Raw genomic sequence first — 25686 nt, forward strand, 5'->3', positions numbered from 1 at the left:
AGAAAGGACCGGAGGGGAAATTGATTGAACTTTATGAATCTGCTTACATTAGGATCTCTTCACCAGCAGGGAAGGGAAGAGGGAAGAAGCTTGCCTAGATAAAGAGGGATTCCCTTGGCAAGGCAGGCTAGAGACTAACTTCAGCTTGTGGGCTGAACAAGCAGAGCAGCATGAAACAGGAGTAAGTGTATCAAAACAAACAGCAAACAGCAAACATCCAGAGAATGGGTCAGATTTAAGTAGTAAGTGCCTTCCACAAATTAGAAACCAGAGTCAGAGAGTCAGATCAAAGGAGTGAGCATGACAAGCCATGTGGTGGAAGGGTGCTCTTGGCCCATGTATGGGATGAGCATCTCTAGATGTAGCCAGAATGTGCTCTCTGTGACATAGTTGTAAAAGTTAAGGGAAGTAGGGGACAGGGAGCAGGAGAAACTTAAGGGGCTTGGAAAGAGTTGTTTAATCCTAAAATAACAAAGTTAGTTAAAGTTTTCCAATGCCAGAGGATGAAATTAAAATGTTCATTGTTCATCTGTAAAGGTCTTTTACATTAGGACTTAATAAATATAATGTTGTATTAGGTAACTAAACTTGTTTTACTGTAACAAAATTAGAGAGTGGCTTAAATTCGAGAAATTTTCTCACAATTCTTGGGGCTAAAAGTTCAAAATCAAGATAGTAGCATGGTCAGTTTCTGCTGAGGGCTCTCTACTTGACTTGTAGACTGATTAGACTGAAGCTTTCTCTCTGTTCTCATATGGCGTAAGCGCACACGCATGCACACACACACAGAAAGAGAGAGAGAGAGAAGAGAGAGAGAAGAGAGAACTCTGCTGTCTCTTCTTATAATCAATCACATCATGAGGGTCCTACCCTCATGACCTCATCCAAGCCTAATTATCTCCCAAAGGATCTATCTCCAAATACCATCACTTTGGAAGTCAGGGCTTCAACAGATGACTTTTTTTGTGGAAGAATGGGGACCCAATTCAGTCAATAGCAACTGTCAACTCTGATAATCTCACAGGCACCATAAGATGTTATACTTTGTTTCCTTGTCATACAACATCTATACTTGGTTTGTCATTGAAATTGTTCGTAAACGGATTGTCTAGATTCCTTCTCAATTAGTAGTTGTTCTACTTAATTCTAAGTATGCTGCATTCTGCAATAGAAACTTCTCTTTCTTAAATCATTTTATAGATATAGAGGGGTTTTATTTAATTTTTTTCTGTTTCTTTTGGCAAACAAAATGAAATGGCATTTGCTCACAATTGGAGTAAATCCAAACATAGCTCTCTTCCATTCCAAAGGCCACCTTCTCATCTGTGTGGGAAAGAGAAGTTGTCGCCAATGTTGTTAATCAACTGTTGCTTCTCTGAATACCGTATCATGCCCAAATCTGCCACTGACAGCCTCACTACCTGGGCATCCCACACTGCAGTCTCCCATAAATCCAGTGCTGCTATCTAGGCATAGGCTTAGCAGATGCTTAAGTTCTTACCCTGTTGTTTCTCTCCACAGTCTATGTTGGAGTATCAGACTTTAGTGAAGGGTCAAAGATAATGAAAGTAAATTATAATTTAAGAGGGTGAAAAATGAAAACATAATTCTAAATGTGATTATTTCCATATGATGAAATTACCCATCTCAGGGACACACACTAAATTCTAGCCTTAGGTTAGCCCTCCCTTCATAGAGCACCTCACTCTTTAGTCCTCTGCCCTCAAAGAATTCCCTCAGCCCCACTCCATTCAATCCCTAGAACTCAATAATTGTAGAAAATAATTTCCCAGAACCTGTATTTGGTCTACAGTCATTTCTTGCTGTTGAAAATGGCAGGAAACAAGTTTCAGAAAAATAGTCTGGATGAGCTTTGGTTCTTCCAAGTCCTGACCAAAACTATGTCAACCTTGTTCGCTGATTCATAGTTTTACTTTACTGGGGCTCAGACTTTTGTATATAATCTGATGACTTATTAAAATCATACAAAAATTAATGTACTGAGATTTCAAAACCAGTAAAATATATGCCAAGTTAGGTGGTACAATTATTGATTGCTTTGGGTCCCTCCTAAAAAGATTGACTGTGTAACTTTCACCCCATTTTGTCTCTAGGCTTTTCACTTTGGGCATTAAAAGACTTTACTGTTACAGTCCCCCTGGAACATAACATCTAGTTCTACCCAGTATGGGTTAATGGAAATTCTAGACACATTACGAACCTTCCCCTCAAAAAGCTGTTTGGTTGTAGTGAGTAAAACCATCATCATAGGCACATTGGAACAAAATAGTTGAAACAGGAATGATCTAGAAAGGTGAAATACATAGTCGCTGCTAGAATATTTGATTGGTTCCCCATTGCTGAAGGCTCGGTTGATGGGTGGAGCAGCCATCTAGCTTATCCTTAATCATTTTCAGCTCCTTTACGACGTTTTAGTAAAACTCTTGTATATAAATTAGGCCAGTTAAAGTTAAAAAAAAAAAGGAACATTCAAGTGTTTCCCCATTTGTGCCTTGAGACCCTTCTCTTTAGCCTGTTAGCTCCTCATAGTCTTACAACTCTAAGCTGCACTGCCAACTCACACTATATGCTATCATCTTCTGTAAGCAACCACATTCTGCTACATTGCATAATAAAGATGATCTCAGTAATCATATATCAACACAATGAGATAATAACAAGATTCAACTACCTTCCTTTCATGCTAAACAATTGATTTTAGTCACAGGCATTTGCTAGCCTCCTCCATGCTATTGTATGGTGTCAGAAGTTTATGTTTTGTCAATAAAGGGTCTTCCAGCAGGCTGTGCAATGCTTTGGTACACATATCTGTTATGAGTTTCCAGAAGTTATTCTTGAAACTTACACATCATTCCCTGAGTTATTCTCTTTTAAAACTCTCGAGGGCATTCTGATGTGTCAGTGGAACATACCTAATAAATTCATTCCGAGACAGCACTTGGAATATCATAAGAGATCTTAAGAACAAAAGCAGGCAAATACACCATAATCAACAATACCTGGAGATTTAAAGATTAACTTGTCTAGCCTCATAAGATTTTCACATCAATTTCCCCTGAAATATCAGACCCATCTGTATGGAAGCTATTTATTTGAACCAAGACAGATTTTAAGTCTAGCAGGCTGGGAAATTTTTATCCTAAATGCAGGCAAGATGTGTTCACCTGCAAAAACCACATCAGTAAAAGGGTGCAATCTGTATGGTATTTTTGACCAATAGTGCCAACAGAGACTCTAGTTGTTTTTTTTTTCCCCCTCCTGCATTTCTTTCTCAATTCATGCAGGTTAGTTTTCACAAAATTTATGATTGCTTTTATCCAATATGTTTCATCTGAAAGCTTCTATTTAGGCATTCTAAGGGAAAGGAGTGAACAGTCCTGGTTTTAATGCATTTATCAGTGTTAGATTATGAATATCAGTTTAAAGATGACTATTATTCCACCATCAAGTTTTCTAAATATGGAAAATGCTTGACTCTTTGGTTGATTTTTACTCTGAACCTCAAACTAAGAATGAAGCTGTCTACCCCTCTGGTCTAAAGTTTATTGTAGTAAACCCACATGCAAATCATTTCTGAAAACTCTCCTATTATACTCATCTATTCCACTACGTTTTTTTCTTCTTTTAGTGTCAGCTAAACCAAGACCCCACAGTGATGAATATTCCAAGAAGATCCCTCCTCCCAAACCGAAGCGGAATCCGAACACTCAGCTGAGCACATCTTTCGATGAAACGTACATCAGAAAGCACGGGCCCCGGAGGACGTCGCTGCCGCGGGACTCCTCCCTGTCCCATATGGGCAGCCCCGCGGGAGACCCCGAGGAAGAGGAGCCCGTGTACATCGAGATGGTGGGGAACATTCTCAGAGACTTCAGGAAGGAGGACGACGACCAGAGCGAGGCTGTCTACGAGGAAATGAAGTACCCCATCTTTGACGACTTGGGCCAAGACACCAAATGTGACTTTGACCATCACAGCTGTTCTTCGCAGTGTGCTACTCCCACGGTGCCTGACTTGGACTTTGCCAAGGCCTCAGTGCCATGCCCCCCCAAGGGGCTGCTTTGTGACATCCCCCCGCCCTTCCCCAACCTGCTTTCTCACAGACCCCCGCTGCTGGTATTCCCCCCCGCCCCTGTACATTGCTCCCCCAATTCCGACGAGTCCCCGCTCACCCCTCTGGAGGTCACGAAGCTTCCCGTGCTGGAAAACGTGTCTTACATGAAACAGCCGGCGGGGGCGTCACCCTCCGCGCTGCCGTCCCACGTCCCCAGCCATGCGAAACTGGAGAAAGAGCAGGCCGCGGCCCTGGGACCTGCCTCTGCCACCCCTGCACTCTCCTCGTCGCCCCCGCCGCCGTCCACGCTGTACCGAACCCAGTCTCCCCACGGCTACCCTAAAAGCCACTCCACCTCTCCCTCCCCCGTCAGCATGGGGAGGTCCCTGACTCCCCTGAGCCTCAAAAGGCCTCCCCCTTATGACGCTGTGCATTCGGGCAGCCTCTCAAGGAGCTCTCCTTCAGTGCCTCACTCGACCCCCAGACCCGTGTCGCAAGATGGGGCCAAGATGGTCAACGCCGCGGTGAACACCTATGGGGCTGCCCCGGGCGGCTCCCGGTCCCGGACACCCACGAGCCCGCTGGAGGAACTGACCAGCCTGTTCTCCTCCGGCCGCAGCCTGCTGCGCAAGTCGTCCAGTGGCCGGCGCTCCAAAGAGTCTGCAGAGAGTAAGTGTGCAGGGCCTGCCTGAGCCCCAGAGCCCAGTGCCAGGCTTACAACCAGGGTGAAGTCCATTGTGTGCGGGTAACGCACAGAGCACGGGGTCTTGAGGCCTTGGAGTTGAAATCTTAGCATGCAAAATGTGTTAGTTCACTTTTGCGGTGCTAAGTCAAATAGCGTATCCTGAAGGTATTAAAAATGGCAGTCTGCAAAATATACCATTTCCTATTTAAAAGAAGAGTGGCTTTGAAAAATAAGGTATAAAATCTAAATTCTTGCAGTGGTCCTGGAAAGTTGAACAGTGAAAATAGGGACCACTATGGAATTTTAGGTATGTGCACACAACACACCAAGTACGTGGTCTTGAGGCCTTTGAGTTGCAATCTTAACATGCAAACTGTGTTAATTCACTTTTGCCACACTAAGCCAGATAGTGTATCTTGAATGTAAGCTGAAAGAATTAAAAATGACAATCTGCACAATATAACATTTTTAAATAGGAAATGTTATATTCCTATTTAAAAGAAGAGTGTTTAAAAAAAAAGAAAAGTAAAAAATCTAAATTCCTACAATGGCCCTGGAAAGTCAAACGGTGAAAACAGAGACCATAATGGAATTTTTAGGTGAATACCAGGGGTTTGGGGGGCGGAATTAAACATTCAAACATGCAATTGATAAATGTTAAAACTTAAAAACACTTCTTAAGACCAGGCGTGGTGGCTCACGCCTATAATCCCAGCACTTTGGGAGGCCGAGGTGGGCGGATCACGAGGTCAGGAGATGAGACCATCCTGGCTAACACTGTGAAACCCCATCTCTACTAAAAATACAAAATATATATATAGCCGGGCATGGTAGCGGGCACCTTTAGTGCCAGCTACTCGGGAGGCTGAGGCAGGAGAATGGTATGAACCCGGGAGGCGAGCTTGCAGTGAGCCCGATCATGCCACTGCCTTCCAGCCTGGGTGACAGAGCGGGACTCCGTCTCAAAACAAACAAACAAAGAAACGAACAAACAAAAAAACCTTCTTGAGCAAATTCCCATTAGAAAACCTCTAGTTGGAAAGAAAGCAGTTTGATTAGAATTTAGGATATTCTTTGACATAAAAAATGATTCTCTTTGTATACTTCGTGTTCTTATATTTTTACCATTACTATAAATGAGAATAGGCCCATTGTTTTCCTTTTAAAAGTCATGGCGATTTACATCTTATTTCTGTGGTACTCTTCCTAGATCCATCAATATAACTTACAGAAAAGTCGCTAAGGTGGTGAATATTACTTTTGCTACTGAATTTCAAAGACCAGGAAATTTATCTATCTGAATAACCCTTTTATGAGTCCCAAATCAATTCACAAGTGCATAGTAAAGTCAAAACAGACCCAGATTCGTTTTTTTTTTCTAAGTCCATTTCATTAAATTACATTTCTTTCCCTTATTTAAAAATTCCTTAGGCACCTAAGCTGATAATTAATCAGTTACATCTCAAATAATGCCTCTACATGATTTTGTTTTTAATTTATCTATTCATACAGTCATACTGAGAACTTTCCTTAAAGGAAAAGAAACCCTCAATACTTTTGATAATGAAAATGACAATGGCATTTTTTTAGATGATTAATATCTATTGGTAGTTACAAGTAACGAATTCTCTTTTTTGCCTTTACCTAGAGACTTACGAAAATACTAGCTACTTCAATAATTGCCCCCAAACATTTTAATTGCCTAAGTGAAAGGCAGTCATTTCTAATATATTAGGCGTGTCTGGAGTTATATGCCTGCGTATGTACCTACATACATAAAATTATTTTAATAGTTGAATTTAAAGCTAGGAATAATCTATTTCTAGAGCAGTTGTCAACTAGGGCAATTTTGTACCCCAGGATATTTGGCAATGTCTAGAGATGTTATTGGTTGTTACAGCTGGGGGCGTTACTGACATCTATTGGGTAAAAGCTAGAGATGCTTCTTAATAGCATATAAAGAACAAGACTGCCACCCGACCCCACACAGACACAAAGAATGATCTGGTCTACAATGTCAATACTGCTAAGGTTGTAAAACCCTAGTCTAGATAATTTACTAAAGTTTAAAGTTTCTTCCAGATAATTCATTGATTGATTTGGTTTTCACACAGATCAAATAAGGTGTTTAGAATAAGAGAAAATATTATTTTAAACATTTTACTTTAAAAACACATAGTGGGTATTGTGAAATTAATAGAGATTTCATCTTCGAATTGGTGAGACAATTGGGTTTTCTCCCTACCTATCAGCTTCTTTGGAGGATCCTTAACAGCTCCAGCTGGCAGCTATGCCAATTAACTAGGAAAAAAGTATATGCAAAAGAAATGATTAACTAATGAAGCTATTTCAAGAAAAATCCATCTGTTAGAATCAGTCTGTGTACTATATGTCACAGACTTCCCCATCCAACTCCAAAAACGAGATTTGTGTACTTCTAAAACAAAGCTTGTACATGGGAGAGTGGTCAGGGCTCTTCTTAGCTTTTAGGGAGCCAATGATTGAATTATTTCACATGTGCTAGTAACCATGCATCAACTCTGCAGAGAAAGGGATGCCCCTGAGTTATATTAACCTCAATATTTTACTTTACATAAATGGAAAGGAGGAAAAATGCAGGTAATACAAATGAATAATCAAAAAATCAGACGGACAAATCAAATTGCTATTTATTTTTGACTCTCAAGGAAAATAGAAAGACACCATTAGATGCTGTCAAAGGGGCTCTCAGAATCTTTCCATAATGCCTTCAATTAAACAATAACCTGGGGACATATGGTTAAATGTTAGCATCACCATTTACTTGTATTCAAGAAACTATTGCTTTCATCCAACAAGGTTAAAAGATAATTTAGGTAAGCAAAAGAATAGAGACAGGAGAAAGTGTAACAGGCAACTCAAAATGATTGACTGTTGTTTTCCTTTCCTTGACTAAGTTACTGATTAGTTGGCAGCTTGCAACGAGGACAGACCAGAGTAATGCAGATTCAAAAGAGATAACAATTTCACTACCTGTGGATTCTCCCAGAGACCTTGAGAGTTTAAGAATGGAATACATGGTGGGCAATCTGTGAATCACATCTATCCTTGTCTTAGCATCTCCATCGTAGTCGTGCTGAGTGTGTGCCACTTTCTTCATCAGAATTCCTCAATACTTGAGTTTGAGAACCACTGATAAAAGCTGCTTCAGACAGGAGCTGGTGCTGCTGGTCCAGAAGGCAAGGAAGAAACCTAAGACTGGCTGGCAGCAGTCCTCACCTCAGAAGTCCATCCAGATGAGTCCAGGGTTTTGTAGGGGGAGGACTAGCCAGAGCATGGCGGGCCCTCCAGATGGGGCTGTGACTCAGAACAAAGGTGTGCTATCTCAGAGGACACTCTCTAGTCAGTGTGGGAGAGCAGAGGGAACAGTGTAAGTCACAGGCAAAAGGAGAGAATGGAAATCTTTCTTGTGGGGCACTGAAAGGACGGAATGAGAGCATTACTGGCAATCTGGGGCTCTGGCGTTCATGACTGGGCCAAGGAGCTGAGAAATTGGGGCTCACAATGCTAATGAGGAATAAGGTAGTAAGATTCTCACAAAGTACCTTGGGCTCAAACAGATTTGTCTCAGGAACAAGGGCAAGACCAACTAAGCCCAGAGTGGGAGCATCAAAGAAACTAATGGTAAGGATGTGGAAGAAGGCAGCAGTGGCCATCCCCTTCCTCGAGAACACCTCCATAATAATAGTGGCATATACTTAAACTTCAATGCCCTTTACTCTGTACCAGAACTTTCTAAGAAATTTACAAGTATTTGGTCCTCGTAGCAGTATTCTGAGGCATGTAATATTGACCTTGCCGTTTTAAAGATGGAAGAAACTGAGGCACAACTCTCGCAGTCACATGGGGAATAAATCTGGGATTTGAACCCCGATTATTTGCCTCTAGAGTTTCTTTGACTTAATGATACCTTATCTATACTTGATCAATCTCTCCAAAATTCACCAATTTTCATCAAAAGTCTAAGGGCTCATGATGTTATTCTCAGGGATATCTGCTTAATGAAAGAAAGCCTAATATGTACACAAATGGCATGAACTACTTAATGATTGGCATCAATTTAGGAAGGTGGTGAGAAATCTTTTGGGCACCCTTCAAAACTCACTTTGGAATATCTCCGTTACTGCAAGGAGCTCTGTACCCCAGGTTTCTGAGCTGCCCCTAAAGGCATGTGGTCTGCCCAGTGGGCCTCAGAATCGCCTAAATGACCTAAGTAAAAAGATGTGAGTGCTCACCTTAGTGCCTCTAAGCATAACTTAAGGATATATGTTCAGGTTTCTTTGATAAAAAGAGATGAGGGCTCACCTCAGTGCCTCTAAGCATAACTTAAGGGTGTATGTGGAGGTTTCTTTGGTCTGTCAGATATGGAGTACTGAGCTACTATCCAGGGATTCAGGGCTTTTGTCCTCAGTGCTTGCATCTTGGCCATAACTATGCAGAAGTTTGATGGCCCATGGCTACTCCAAGGGGAAAATAGTAGATTAATCCAAAACTCCAGCCAATGCACCAAAGCAATGAGCACTTTAGCAGCACTAATCTGAAAACTGACTGGGGTAAAACAGACAAAGCAACTCCAAGGGGCCCTATGCTTCTTAGCACTACCTCTTTTCTCTTTACATTTGTGGCACTATGTACTTGACAGAATTAGAAACTCATCTTTACAATTTTTTAAAAATACAATTCTTCAAGAACAAGTTGACCTATTGTTTTTAAAGTGAAGGGATTTTTTTCAGGATGAGGTTAAATAGAATATAACTAAAATTCCTTGATTTTGAAAATTCGTGTGGCTCCTTGGTTAATTGGGACCATGACATTGTCTGTTTCTCTCATTTAGTTTATCCTAGAATTGCAATATAGAATCACTGAAGAAGACATAATTTCATAAATAATTGCTCACCTTTTTAGGGGTAGACTGCAGCTGTCCTTGATTGATGCAGGCAGACGTGTTTATCCCCCGTGTTTATATTCTCTGGCTGCTGAATCTTTAAGTGCAATTTCATGTCACCAATTTAATCAGCAATTCTCTCCATTAAGAAGAACCCTACCTGCTTTAGATGTAAAAATGCAGAAACATTTTCAATTCAGAAATTGTTATACCAGTCTTTTTTAAACCAAGATTCCCTCAGTAGTATTTAATTTTACACACGTGAAAAATACTAGAACTGATTTTTCCATCCTGTTCTGTTACTTGAAATAAACATTTAATTTCTGTTTTTTTTTTGTTGTTGTTGTTGTTGTTGTTGTTTTTTAGAGACTATCATGTATTCTTGACACTTTGAGAACAATAAGTAATTAAATATTCAGTATAAGTGAGTTCCTACTGGCTACATCATGTTACCCTAGGCGTGTCCTACATTCTAATTAAATATGATGTTGAAGCTTAGCATAAGGCTGGATGTCACAAAAGGTGGTTTCCATTAACAAGCTTTGAGACCTTAAATAAGTCAGTTTGCCTTTGTCTTAGTTTTCTCACTTTTCACATGAAAATATTAGATGCTAAAACTGAGTCCCTTCTGGCCTGGCTTCTTGTATGGGGCTTCTTCAGATTACTGGCTATCTATACATCTCCAAAGGGAGACCCACTTCCTCCTTCTGAGACTTTCCTTCTGACGTTGTTCTCACTTACTGAAAGGACTTCGCCAGAAACTTAATGAAAAACATGTCAGCCTAATCCTTGACTCCCAACTCAGTGAACCAATTTCTCTGTGGTGTTTTCCTTATGCTATTGTCTTTGAGTACATTTTTTCAAATTTTGGTAATGATATGAGACTTATTCCAATGCATTATAAAGATTATTTCTATCTGATTCTCTCTATTGAGACGAAGGACCAGGGAAAACAAGCTACAAACCTTTTCATCATTTTACTTTTTGTAATATTTGATCCAATATAATCTTTTCCCAAGTTGGTACATGATAAATATTTATTGAACTCATTGAATTAATAGGCACAGTCACTGAAGAAGGCTATTGAACTTTAGGGAAAAAAGCCATGTAAGAAATGTTTGACCATTAAGTGAAAAAACAAAAATCAGCTTCTATGTTTGACTTAGAATATTCCACATTAAAATCAATATAGTCATTCAGCAAAATAGCAGCTATGCTGAATGCTGAATTCATTGCTTCTGCTCTTAAGTGCATGTTTGAAAGAATGGCCATTCCATTCCAGGCAGATTTATTGGAGGGAAAGATATAAAGAATATACCCATCAAGCATTTAAATTTGGACCATTTTGTAAGGTCAAATCATCGTCAGTTTCTGTACGAATGAATGAGCTGCGAAAATTGATCTCTTTTCTACCTTTGTAGAAAGAAAGATATCTTTTTTTAAAAAAAAAAAGAAAATAACATTTTAAAGAAGAAATTTCAATCTGCTTAACATTATGCATTATTGATCAAAAATTGTAAAGAGAATAAAAACACGTTCAATGACTGGGTGTGGTGGCTGACACCTGTAATCCCAGCACTTTGGGAGGCTGAGGCAGGTATATTACTTGAGGTCAGGAGTTTGAGATCAGCCTGGCCAACATGGTGAAACCCCATCTCTACTAAAAATACAAAAATTAGTCAGGTGTGGTGGTGGGTGCCTGCAATCCTAACTACTCAGCCTGGCCAACATGGTGAAACCCCATCTCTACTAAAAATACAAAAATTAGTTGGGTGTGGTGGTGGGTGCCTGCAATCCTAGGTACTCAGGAGGCTGAGGCAGGAGAATTGCTTGAACCCCAGAGGCAGAGGTTACAGTGAGCCGAGATCATGCCGCTGCATTCCAGCCTGGGTGACACAGTGAAACTCTGTCTTAAAAAAAATAATAAAATAAAAACATTCAAATAGGTCATTTAACATCTTCTTTGGAATGACATTGCATAAATCTACAAAACTATCATTATGTGACTGGAGGTCTTGAATATGTGTGTTCCCTGGTTAAAAAAAAAATGGGTTTTAGTTATAAAATATTTGAAAAACTTTTCTCAGTTCTTGATAAAAAGATTTTTTTGGAATTCGGTAAATGGATGAAAATCCCAAATTTAATTAAATATCTGTAGTGGTGCATGGTATTTCTTGGTGGAAGCAAACTCATTATCGTTGTTGCTGGTGGGAGCTAGGTTAATTAAATGTTCCACTCCTAGCAGAATAACCAATCAACTGAAAAATCTGGGCTATTGCTGTTTCCAAATGGACAGAGTAAAAATATTAAGGAATCTAAGAGGGAAGTAAGGAGTGTTAGTTACGTGGATCATTAAGCAGCGTGCACTGTCTAGTCAGCTACAGCTGGCTTAGAAAGGAATCCAGAACAGCTGAACTGAAAGGAAAAAATTCCAATCCAGAAGTCTGTAATATTCTTCTGATAATTGATAATGGAGGAAAAACTTTCCTATACATGTTCTACTGGTCAACTTTCAGTTATATTCAATAAAATAGCATTTTCCTATGTTTTGCTTTTCTTTTTGTAGATGGAACTTATATAATTAAGGTAAGAAAGAATAAAGATGGGAAAACAATAGCTAGAAGCAGTCATACAGTAGAGATTGGTGTATTCATGTATTGTCCAACCCTGGATCCAACCACAGTGCTATGGGTGGATAATTCTAATGCATCTTTTTATTCCCATGTCACAACTAAGAAATCTAGATTCCCAAAAACTAGAAGGATGCAAAAGGATTTAGTTGTTAGTAGCCCCCAAAAGAAGGATTAGAGCTGAAATAAAATACTGCTCTATTTAAGTTACACATTCTGTACATCAAAATTGTATCTATATCTACAGACAACTTTCTTTTGACCATTAGTTATTAACCACTTACCAATAATTAATGACAAGAGATATGTATCAAATTAATGAAAGCTTTTTGTCAATGTTGAAATGGTCAAAGAGGAGTTTTAAACCTAAGAAATTAAAGCAGACTACCTCACAGTTGTTTTTCTTTGGATAATTGATAATCTCACTTGTAGCCTGCAGAATTCATTTTGGCATCTGAACCAAGCTGTGTGTATGGCTCTTTAATATAAACCATAATCAAATTGCCCACTGATGTTTCCTAAAACAGAAGCTGGATTCTATGTCCAGCCATGGTTCTCCATTTAGCTTCCATGGCCAATCCACTTAAGTGAATGTGCTGTACTTGCCTCCATTTCTTCTCCCTTATTCCAGCCTTAATTTCCTACAACCTGGCTTCCTCTTCTACTCACCTCAGAGTTACATGAGGCTTCCTAATTGGGCTCTGGTTCTAACATTTTTCCTCTCCTGATTCTTTTAAACCTTCATGAAACATCTGATATTGTTGATTATTCTATGTAAATAATTCTATATATTTTTTAAAGAGATGGGCTCTGGCTATGTTGCCCAGGCTAGAGTGCAGTGGTGATTCACAGACATGTTCACAGTGCCCTACAGCCTCCAACTTCTGGCCTCAAGCAATCCTCCTGCATCAGCCTCCCAAGTAGCTGGGGCCGCACTCTTGCCTAACATGTTAAGATTTTCCTGTTTATTTCCATGCAATATGTTATCCTCATTAGTAATCATTTTAAAACTGTGTCCCCTCTGCTTCCTTTTTTAGGGAACTCTGCTCCTTCATTTTTGTAAAAAGGTTCTTCTGACATATGACTGACAGTGTTGTATTTATGTGTTTAAATGTTTGTCTCACCCACTAAATTATTAGGACACATACTGAGTTTTTTATTGCAGTAGATAGCACATTTTCTGGCATAAAGTGTATGCTCAGTATGTGTTCAACCATTTGAGTGAATAAATATGCATCTGACCTTACTAATTAAATGGTAAGTTTTTGAGGGCAGGGATGGTTTATAGCTTTTGTGAATGTCCACGGTCCCTATGACTGAATTTTGCATAATCTGTTTATATTTGTGGATTTATTGATTTTTCTAAAGATAACTTTTAAGAAATAGCACCATGCAATAGAATTACCATGATTAACCAATATTGATTTTAATCTCAGCTTTGCAAAGAATGCCAAGATCAGCAGTAGTTAAGATATTTAGGAACCAAGTGTTTCAAGAAATATCAATGGAGAATCCAGGTTTAGATGATTCTTATATATAATACTGAAAAGAGAAGTCAGTCCCATTACTGATTGGGGAAAGCAAAGAACAAACAGCAAGATTAATGAATATCACATTGTTGACAGCAAAATTATTAGCTAGATTGCATATGGTATTAAATACAGTCCATTTGCAGTTTAATTTTCAGAAGATGAAAAGTAGAGTAAGAATAAAAGTGTACCTTCATTTTTATATCTTTGTTTAAAAAAATCCTTTGTTTAACCAGCTTAAAAAACAACCTCCTTATAGTGGAAGATAGAGTGGAAGGTTATTTGGTATTTGTATATGTGGGGAAAAAAAAAAAAAAAGACAGACATAGGATTTTAATGTCCTGGGGTTAAAAAATAAATCTGCCATCTAACAGCTGTTCTTTAAAAAAAAAAAAAATCTGTAGATTTTGGAAACAGGTGGTGTTGGTTATGTGAATAAGTCCTTTAGTGGCGATATTTGAGATTTTGGTGTGCCTATCACCCAAGTAGTATACACTGTACCCAATTTGTAGTCTTTTTATCATTCACCCCCTCCCACCCTTTCTCCTGAGTCCCCAAAGTCCACTGTATCATTCTTATGCCTTTGTATCCTCATAGCTTAGCTCCCACTTATGAGTGAGGACATACGATGTTTGTTTTTCCAATCTTGAGTTACTTCACTAATGATAATGGTCTCTGATTCCATCTAAGTCACTGCGAATCCTGTTATTTAATTCTTTTTTATGGCTAAATAGTATTCCAAGGTGTGCATGCATGTGTGTGTGTGTGTATGTGTGTGTGTGTGTGCATGTGCCACAATTTCTTTATCCACTTGTTGATTGGTGGACATTTGGGCCATTTCCATATTTTTGTAATTGTGAATTGCGCTGCTATAAACATGGATGTGCAAGTATCCTTTTTATATAATCACTAGCTTTCCTCTGTGTAGATACCCAGTAGCAGGAATGCTGGATCAAATAACAGCCGTTCTTTTAGGAAAAGTCAAACTTTGCGAGTCTTAGTTTTTAAATATTTACCTCATAGGATTGTTGTGACAATTTAAAGGAAATTATGCACAGGAAAATACCTTGTAAATGCTCATTGCTATGCAACTATAAAAGGTGATTGTTTAACCTTTGGATACATGTAAAAAGAATAAATATTTTAGTAAAAGATAAAGTAAGGTTGAAATGAAATAAATTTTCAGAGGTTCCATGTTGTTGTTTGCATAACTCTCTCTTCAGTTAGGTTTGGGTAAAGAATCTGACATCTTAAGTGAATCATTCTACGACCTGAGGTTAGGAGCATAAAGAATTGGAGAGAATGCAAGCCATTCTCTGTTCCCACAGGAGGCAGGATGTTTTAAGGCTGCTGAATGCTATCTAAGCCTTGAAGCTGGAGGGCCTTCACATCCAATGCAGCCCAGTACCCTTGCCCCACAAAGAATAACTCTGAAAACAAAGAGGTCATCTTTATTGTACAAAGGGCTGAGCAGCATGACACCATGATGGTGAAAAACGATTTACCAGCAGAAGAAAAAGCTTCAATATCACAGGGTTGTCGAAGTATTTTTCAAATGTAATTTTTAAAAATTTCCTGGTTACAAACAATGTATCTTTTAAAATAAAAATTTTGCTTCCAAAAAGCTATAGGTATTAACCAAATCATTAAGTGGAAACCAAGAATAGTTGAAGTACTTAATATCAAAAATAATTAGTATGTAGATGGAAGACTGTTAAAAAATATGATTTGTGAAGTGTTGTTTCTAAGTACATTCAAGTAGAAGAATCTCATTTTCTTTTGAAGTGATTACTTGAGATGAAAAAAATTAAGGTTAGCAATTGAAAAATGTAATGTCAGATAAAACACTCAAATGTTATTTTAAAACATGTGTGTAACCACAAATGCATAGAAGGAAGGAATGCTAACCTCCTAAATACAGATGAGCTAGCATAGAGAAGGCAATGGATGAAAAGTGACTATCCATAATGTTTTTTATATGTGAAAGGCTACAGACACAAATGACTTCATCGTCAATTTTCTCATTTTTCAAAATTAATGGCTTTCCTAGTAAAGACTTTATCCAGATGCTAATTAAGCAGAGGTTTGTTTTGCACATCAATTTTTAATATTCACTCCTCACACTTAAATGAAATCTGCAGCATGAGGCTTCTCCAGTTAAAAACAGCCCTGACCTACTTCCATGTGAAATCAATGGAGGGCTTCAAGAGACTCATGAGTAGCTGACATTTAAGGAAACCAGGAAGCTCATAATCTGTGTTTGTGTAAAATGTGTGTTTCCCTGGGCTTCAGCTTCCTTCCCCCACACCTCCTTCTCTCTCTCTTTCTCTCTTGGTCTCTTTCTCTTCCTGTCTCTCTCGTTCTTCTTTTTCTTTTTTTTTTTTTTTTTTTTTTTTTGAGGCAGAGTCTCGCTCTGTGGCCCAGGCTGGAGTGCAGTGGCCGGATCTCAGCTCACTGCAAGCTCCGCCTCCTGGGTTTACACCATTCTCCTGCCTCAGCCTCCCGAGTAGCTAGGACTACAGGCGCCCGCCACCTCGCCCGGCTAGTTTTTTGTATTTTTTTTAGTAGAGACGGGGTTTCACAGGGTTAGCCAGGATGGTCTCGATCTCCTGACCTCGTGATCCGCCTGTCTCGGCCTCCCAAAGTGCTGGGATTACAGGCTTGAGCCACCGTGCCCGGCCTCCTTCTTCTAAGAAGAGAGAAGACCGTGGAAGCTATTGAGCAAGATAAGTGAAGGCATACCCAAGTTCCTGAGTTATATGTCCAGGGAAATTGTGAGATGCTGTGTCAGCTACACATGTAATGGTTTCCAATTAACAGGAACTGCTAGGTCTGGGACTGAGGAAGGAAAAGAAAGCCCTAAAAAGCACTCACTTCCATTCAAATATATTCCATGAAAAAAATATTAAATTCACCAGAATATGATCTTCAGATATCTATGTGCTGAGGCCTATGAAAGTAAGAACATATGGTATATGGCAAATCTTTTGAAGACTGGTGTGTTAGGAACCCAAACGGAAGGTCATGAAATAGGAAGAAGAATCAAAACCAGCCTGACAGAAGAGCGGTAGTCATCAGGGCATGGTAGAGCACACTGGGCCTCCAACAGGCCAGGGTCCTATTAAAAGCAGGCAAGTTCCCCTCTAAAGTGCAGCCACAGACCTTGATGCTTGTGAAAGCTAGTACGAAACCTTGACCCTTGACCCTGAAGACTTTTTTTCTTGTCAAATTCCAGCATACTAAGCTGGAGTAGGGCTAAGCCAGTAAAACTGATGGAAGAAGGTAGGGTAAATTTAGCCACATGGCCCATCCATGATAAGAAGAAGAATTCAAAATCCAGGATACTATTTTGCAATTAGTGTTGAAGTTGAGAAGATCTGTACTTTTAAAAAGCATCGATGTTTAAGACCTGTGTTACTGCTTCGTAATAATTTACACCAGCCCTGCAACTCAATAACTACATAAACTTTGAATTATAAAATATATATAAAATAACGTTTACAGCTTCAACTATTTTTAAGTGTAGAGTTCAGTGGCAGTAAATGTAGTCATACTGTTGTGCAACTGTAACAGCTCAACGGGTTCATGGTGCCCACTGCCTAGACAGATTCTATTTATCAAGACAGGGGAATTGCAACAGAGAAAGAATAATTAATGCAGAGCCAGCTGTGTAGAAGAATAGAGTTTTATTAGTACTTAGATCAGTCTCTCCAAGCATTCAGGGATAGAGGTTTTTAAGGATAATTTGGTGGGTGGTGGGCAGCCAGTGAGTCAACAGTGCTGATTGGTTAGGTCGAAGATGAAATCATAGGGAGTTGAAATTGTCTTGTGCTGAGTGAGCTCCTGAGTGGAGGCCACAAGATCAAATGAGCCAGGTTATTGATCTGGGTGGTGCCAGCTGATCCATCAAGTGTGAGGTCTGTAAAATATCTCAAGAAATGATCTTAGGCTTTACAATAGTGATGTTATCCCCAAGAACAATTTGGGAAGGGTCAGAATCTTGTAGCCTCCAGCTGCATGACTCCTATACCATAATTTCTAATCTTTTGGCTAATTTGTTAGTCCTACAAAGGCAGTCTAGTCCCCAGGCAAGAAGGGGGTTGTTTTGGAAAAGGGCTGTTATCATCTTTGTTTTAAACTATAAACTAAGCTCCTGCCAAAGTTAGTTCATCTTACACTTAGGAATGAACAAGGACAGCTTGAAGGTTAGAAGCAAGATGGAGTTGGTTAGTTCAGATCTCCTTCACTATCTCAGTTAACAGTTTTGCAATGGCAGTTTCACAAGCATCAGTGTCACAATCATCACCACTATCCATCTCAAGAACTTTCATCCTTCCCAACTAAAACTCCATCTCATTAAACAATAATTCCCCATCCTCTCTTCCCACCATTCTACTTTGTCTTGAATATTTCAACTATTGTAGGTAGCTAATATAAGTGGAATTATACAATATTTATCCTTCAGTTACTGGCTTATTTCATTTAGCATGTCCTCAAGTTTCATCCATGCATGTTGCAGGATTTCATTTTTTTAAGGCAGAATAATATTCCATTTTAGGGAAATAACCACATTGCATTTATTCATGCATCCATTGAAGGATATCTGGGTTGTTTCTACCTCTTGGCTATTTTGAGTAATACAAAATATGTGATGGACATGGGTGGTATATGATAATCTGTTTGAGATCTCACTTTCTATTCTTTAGAAATACCCAGATGTAGAATTGTTAATCATGTAGGTAGTACTTCTCTGGTTTTTGTTTGTTTGTTTGTTGTTCTTTGTTTTTTTTTTTTTTTTTTTTAGATGGAATCTTGCTGTCACAAGGCTGTAGGGCAGTGACGTGATCTTGGCTCACTGCAACCTCCACCTCTTGGGTTCAAGCGATTATCCTGTCTCAGTCTCCTGAGTAGCTGGGACTACAGGCATGTGCCACCATGACCAGCTAATTTTTGTATTTTTAGTAGAGATGGGGTTTCACCATGCTGGCCAGAAATGTCTGGATCTCTTGACCTTGGGTATCAATCTCTTGACCTCGTGATACATCCACCTTGGCCATCCACCAAAGTGCTGGGATTACAAGCGTGGACCACCGTACCCAGACTCTGTTTAAGTTTTTGAGAAACCTACATACTGTTTTCCCTAGCAGCTGTTTAATTTTTTATTCCCACCAGCAATGCACAAAAGTTCTAATTTTTCTACATCCTGGCCAACATTTGTTATTTTGTTTGGTTTTATTTTTTAAATACCAATCCTCATGTGTATGAAGTGGCATTTCTTTTGGTTTTGATTTTCACTTCCCTTATGATTAGTAATGTTGAGCATCTTTTCACATGCTTATTGGCCATTTATATGCCTCCTTCAGATAAATATCTATCCAAATACTTTGCCCTTTTATTCATTGGGTTATTTTATTTCTTTTTGTTGTTTAGTTGTAGAAGTTCTTTATATAATCTGTATATTAATCCCTTATCAGATATAATATGGTTTGGAAATATTTTCTCCCATTCCATGGGTTGCCTTTTCACTCTGCTGAGAGTGTCCTTTGATGCACAAAAGTTTTAAATTTCTCTATTTTGACTGTTGTTACCTGTGCTTGTGTTGTTATATTCAAGAAGTTATTGTCATCCAAATGCAGCCTTGTTGTCTGAGTTATTACCAGGATTTCTTTGTCTCATGACCAAGAAAATTAAGAAGCATGGACACCAAGGTTGAGTTTGGAGCGAAAGTTTATTATGCAAGAGAGGAAGGCTCTCTGCAGTGAAGAGGGGGCCAAAAAGATGGTTGCCAGCTATGGGACTCAGTCTGGGTTTTTGTGGACTGGAAGGGGAGGAATGTGCTGACCAGTCTATGTTCCGTCTTGGAGAACCAATTGGAGGTAAAGGTGAAGGTTTCACCTGGGACCAATCAGGGGCTGAAGTGATGATTTACCCTATGTAAATGAAGACTTAGCCTATGGCCAATTACAGAAAGGTAGGCATATGTAAAATAGGTGAAAAGTGAGAGACAAAGCCATGTCAAGGAGAGAGAAGTAGGTCCTAAAAAGGATGGGATTTGTTTATTTGGGTTCCCAGAATGAGCGTTTCCATTCACAGATGCAGACTTTTTATTATCTGGGGCCTGCAGTTTTACTTTGAGGCCGTTCTTTGTTTGAAAGAGTTTTACCAAGGAGCCGCCCTAACTGCCTGCTTGACCAGTTTCTTACTTTCTCCTCTCTCACAATGTCATGAATGTTTTCCCCTGCATTTTTGGAGAGAGGTTTATAGTTTTAGTTTTTACATTTAGGTCTTTGATACATTTTGGGTTAATTTTTATATGTGGTGTAAGATAAGAGTTCTACTTCATTCTTTCACATATGGATATTCAGTTTTCCAAACCTAGTTTGTTGAAAAGACCATCCTTATTCCAGTGAATGATCTTGGCACTTGGTGAAAATCATTTGACCATATATATAAAGTTTATTTACAGGCTATCTATTTTATTCCATTAGTCTGTTTGTCTTATGCCAGTGCTACACTGTTTTGGTTATTGTTTTGTGGCAAGTTTTGAAATCAGGACATGCGAGACCTCCAACTTTGTTCTTCTTTTTCAAGATTGTTTGGCTATTTGAGGTCCCATGAGATTTCATATGAATTTTAGGATGGATGTTTTTATTTCTGCAAAAAATAATGTTATTGGGATTTTTTTTTTTTTAGGGATTGCATTGACTAGATATATTGCTTTGCATAGTATTGATATCGTAAAAATATTAAGTTGAGATGTCTTTTCATTTATTGAAATTTTTTTCAGCAATGTTTTAAAGTTTCCAGTGTATAAGTCTTTTACTTTCTTGGTTACATTTATGCCTAAGTATTTTATTCTTTTTAATGGTATTAATATATAAACGTTTTATCCATGTTTATGCATCCATTCAGTCTTTCATTCATTCAATAAATGTTTATGGAACACTTACTCTGTGCCAGGCATTTCATGTTTATTTTGAAATCTCAGAAAATAAAATCAAGAATTCAAATGAGGATCACAGATACATTAATAATGGAGAGAGTATTTTCTAAGTGAAGATGTGACAGTCAAGTATATTTTTAACAAAGCTGTAGATAGTAAAGAAGACAGATTCAGAACCGAGCATTTTATTTTATTTTTATTTTTATTTTGAGACAGAGTCTCAGTCTGTCAACCCACTGGAGTTCAGTAATGCGATATCAGCTCAGTGCAACCTACTCCTTCAGGGTTCTAAGCGATTCCAGAAGTGACCATTTTAGAAAGGTGTTTTGTTTTCCTTCTTCTTTCCCTCCACATTGCTCCATTCTGGTTCTTCTGGCCCACGTCTCAGTTATTTTTTAGGTTCTGAAGCTCACAAAGACCTGGGCATCCTGGCACCCAATCCAGTGAACTGTTTCTGGTGACACTCAGAAGATAGTTTTGTTTGAGGCTTAATCATAACCTTATCTGAAGAATCTTGTATTGTAAATAGGCTCCCTCTTCATTCTTCTCCTATTCCTTCTCTTTTTCTTTCATTTGTCACTTTTTCTGATTAAGCTGATGAGCTTAATCCAAAACAATGGATATTGAAACCCTCTGAGACCATCATTTTTTACTCAGATTGATTTTGCCACAAAGAAGTCTGTTACCAGATAATTTGTGAAACAAGATACAGCAGCAATAAAATATATCAGTAACATCAGAAATAAGGAATATCATCTAAGCCAAGTTCTATTTTTTCATTTAATTCACAAAAAATAAAAAGTAAACACCACAATTCTCAAGGTATTTTGTGAGTGAACAGTTCATACATGCATTTTGGATGTGTGTGGATGTGAAAGTGTGTGAAGAAAAGAGGATGACCTGAGTTCATTCAGGGGAGCAGATGGCAGACATCTAACCTAAAAAAGGTGAAAACATAGGAAACATAATGAGGTGGATATGGTATTGCCACATAAAATTCCCAAAAAATGAAGTTTTGTATGTTTCATTTTTTGGCTTTAATGTGAACGCCTGGAGAATAAGATCAGTGATTCCCTATTCTCCATCCTTAAATCATGCGTTACACCTAGGGTTCAATAACTATTTGCTGGGCCTTATTTAACTCCCTGATATCACAGGCAAACTGAAATCCAAAGAGGTTCAATTGCTTGGGCAAAACCATAATATTATGAAAAAGCACAATCTGAAACAGAGCACCAGTTCTCATACGTGCCCTCTAAATATTGCTAAGAGATCAATATTTAAATATATTTCTATTTGTTTTGCCTGTGGTTTTACTTGATCTTCTTAACTAACTCCACTTAAAATGTCATTTTGGAGGAAAACTATCAAATCTGGTTAATTGGCTTTCCCTAAACAATATCTCTCCTCCACATTTATATGTATATTTTCCCCCAGGAATACGATGACAAATTTCATACTGGCTGCTAATGATTCCCAAACACTATTACTCTCTATAACCATATTTATTGAGAGAATCAGTAAATAAGTCAGCAACATATACAGTACTGATACATTCAGTGCTATGGCCATCAGTTATAATACCCCTAAAAGGGTTACCATTACTGCCTTAATTTTTAAATGGAATTTTAATAGCTATGACATATTTATCTCCCCCAAATATGTATTAGTAACTGTGATTCCAGCAATACCAAGTTTTGCATTTACTTTGATAGAAATTAAATATTCTCATTAGCCTCTGTAATGGAGGAGTTATTCCTCTTAGCATTTAGTGTTTGCTTCAGAAACATTCATGAATGTATTTTCAGAATTATGTCTTTTAGGAAGAATGGAAATGGTATTTTTCTTCCCATGCATTAATATTTTTAGTGCCTGAATGCCTCTGATTCTTTTAAAGATAGAGGCATTTTTCCATCTGCCTGTTAGAATGATTTGAGTCTTAATTAAAGTTGATTGCACCTGTGCATATATTCAGCTACCCACACACTCCCACCTAAGAGTGGAAGAGCTTGTCTTTCCTTCAAAAATTAAAAGTGGGAACTCTTATCCTTTTTTAAAAAAAATTATAGTCATAGAAGACACATAATACTGTGAAGTGTCAAATACGATGCCTTCTGGATGTCTTAGATCAGTGACTTTTTAACCTCCTAATGATTGTTTGTCAGTTGATGCAAAAGAGTTGATTATCTTTCTTAATCTGCTGGTTATCTTTTCATTTATAGAGCTGCCTATCTGAAGTAGCTAAGTAAAAAATCAGAATTTAATAACAAATTCTCAGCCACCTAATCACTGGTTGGTTGTGCTTGCTCTTGATTTGGTAGCCAAATTTTTCCTTATTTATGAAGTTGGAGAATAATCATAATGTAAATAAATAAATGATGGCAATCATCTTCAAACTTGGAGTAGTCAAACATCTTCCTTTTCTACCTGTAACACGTTTTCTCCCAAGGAATTCTAATACATATAAAATGGATTAGCTCCTAATTATTTATTTACTTCTACTCTTCTTTCTCTTGGGGCAAACAGGACAAATAAAATACTTTCATTTTAAAATAGGGAAAACAGTGGAATCACAGGATCTAGCCAGTCTACAGAATTAATAACCAAAATTATGTTAAGTGTTGCTAAAAACTTTCCATAGTATAAAACAGTGTCTCTTAATCCTGGTTTTAATTGTGGCCCAAGCATGAATAATTTTTAAAGCTCCGATTTCTAATATGCAGTCAAGAACAGGAGCATCTAATATACAATTCATTCTGGTACTTAGTAGAATCCTAGTAGAAGACCATTGAGTCTAAATGCCTCATTTACAGTTAAGCAAATAGAGGCTCAGAAGGGGAAAGTGATTTGCCCAAAGCCTCAGAGTTAATTAGGGCTAAGTCTGAACTGGTACCCAGGGGCTCATAACCCCAAAGATGATTCTGTACAATGTTGTGGCTGTGCAGTGCTATGACTGGGACTCCCCAGATTAAAGTGTCCAGAGGTATGAACTTTCTGCACTTGGTTTCCAAATTGCTGGTATAAATTTATGCACTACATTATTAGTACCAAATTTATTTTCTCCAACAACATCTAGGCCATTTCTAATAAAACGTGGTAATAACCCATGCAACAAGAACTTTGATTTTGTTCCACAAATGCCTAATAGTAATTTCCTATGCATATTAACTTAGTGTTGAGAATACGGAAAAATGTTCTACATTACATCTTCCCAACCTATAAAATGTCTATTTACAGAGTATTGCTTTGACTTTTCAGTCATTCTCTTTCTATCCTGTTGTTCAAAGGGTTATTCTGACATCACCACTTAAAAAAATACATGAAAACAGAAATGGTAGAGGCATTGATAGAGTTTCACATTTTCTTTTCCTATAGAAGGAAAAGTTAATTTGAATTCCTTGCATCCAATAGATAATTGGTCTACTTTCTTGCCATGGCTTTAGTAATCAGAGATTCAGATTCCTCTTGTAAAGCCAAATTATCTTGAATATCTCATAAAAGGGCCACTCAAATTATAGGCATGGTTTCTTCATTCTGTATATACCATTGTTGCTTTTCCTAGAGCTTGGCATCATTTCTTCTGTATTTTGGCTGTCTGATTGTTCACACTGCTGGCAGCACCTAAGGATATTTTGTATGTGAAACCACCCTTCTTCTGTTCTATTGTAAGGTATCATTAATTAGAAAATCTCCTTGAAACAGACCAGTTTTGTAGTTTTAAGAATATTGGACTTTAGTAGGGGGATACTTCTCATCAAACATCATTTCTTGTCATGTTTTATGGCTCACATGAATCCTATTTCACTTTAAACTGAGAAAACAATGTATATAATTTTACATCTTGGCCCTTTCATTTATTCTTTCCCATAGATTTTAAGATCCAGAAGGCATTTCCGAGATAGTATGGCCTAAATCGCTTGTTTGAGCAATGGATACACAGAGGCAGAGAAAGTAAGAAAATGTACGCAGTGACACACAGATGATGGCAAAACCATTACCGAGGTCAAGTTTTCCAGGAGTTAGATCCAGAGATCTTTGTACTAAGCCAGTCTATTCAACATTACTATGATGGGGGCAGTAGAAAGGAGAACCAATCTAAAATGACATATGTTTGAGTCCTGTGGCCTCCTTTCTTCAAAAGTATTCTTTTTTAGGTTGTTAGCTTTATGTTAATTTGCTGCGTTGTGTCCTATTTAAGACTGACTCTAGCAGCAAGTCTTCTATAACTTTGGCACATGATTTTGGAATTTATCAAAAGATAAAGACATCTTAAAACATCCTAAGTCAAAATTTGTATCTGACCCAGGTTGTAAAGATTTTATAACCTTAAAATCCTGCTTGGTCAATACTGTAGAATTCTATCTTTCCCTCTAGGAGATTTTTATCAGTGGTTTCTCTATCAAAAGAACCGTGAAGAACTGAATTTAGAGGGAATAAAATGAGCTGAAGTACTGTCAGGTCTTAAGTGGAAAAGGACTAAAAGCATACCATTGCCATTACAGGGGCCTTAGAGAACTGTGGGCATACATATTTAATGTGGTAAATTATAGGGAGACATTTGCATTTTTATGCACTATTTTGAAGTAAAAAGGGTTGTGGAACAATAAGGACACTTTCTATAATTATGTTCCATTTTTAATATGCAGAGAATTGACTCGGGGTTCAGAGCAGTTATTTAATGAATTCTCAATATAACCTTGTCTGGTATTTCTCTCACTAAATCTTGACATCAGATTAAGACCAGACAATGAGGTTGGTTAACAAAAAATGATTATCTTTTCATTGAACAGTTGGTAGATTTTGGAATCCCAATAAAATAATCTTCATCTGGGAGATAGCCACAAATTCTGTGGCACTGGATTCAAACACTAGTTGTTTATAAAAGGATGCACTACTAAAT

General features: G+C 38.1%; 1 protein-coding gene across 1 annotated transcript in view; it reads left to right on the forward strand.

Annotated features, from left to right (window-relative positions):
- Positions 1 to 25686, forward strand: part of NYAP2 (neuronal tyrosine-phosphorylated phosphoinositide-3-kinase adaptor 2) — a 286916-nt gene that overhangs the window by 166821 nt on the left and 94409 nt on the right. Inside the window, exon 5 of the mRNA XM_023217531.2 lies at positions 3650 to 4744. Within this exon, the coding sequence (XP_023073299.2) occupies positions 3650 to 4744 (1095 nt within the window). The remainder of the gene's footprint in view (positions 1 to 3649; positions 4745 to 25686) is intronic.

This window comes from Piliocolobus tephrosceles, chromosome 11 (assembly GCF_002776525.5).
Source record: "Piliocolobus tephrosceles isolate RC106 chromosome 11, ASM277652v3, whole genome shotgun sequence".
NCBI lineage: Eukaryota > Metazoa > Chordata > Mammalia > Primates > Cercopithecidae > Piliocolobus > Piliocolobus tephrosceles.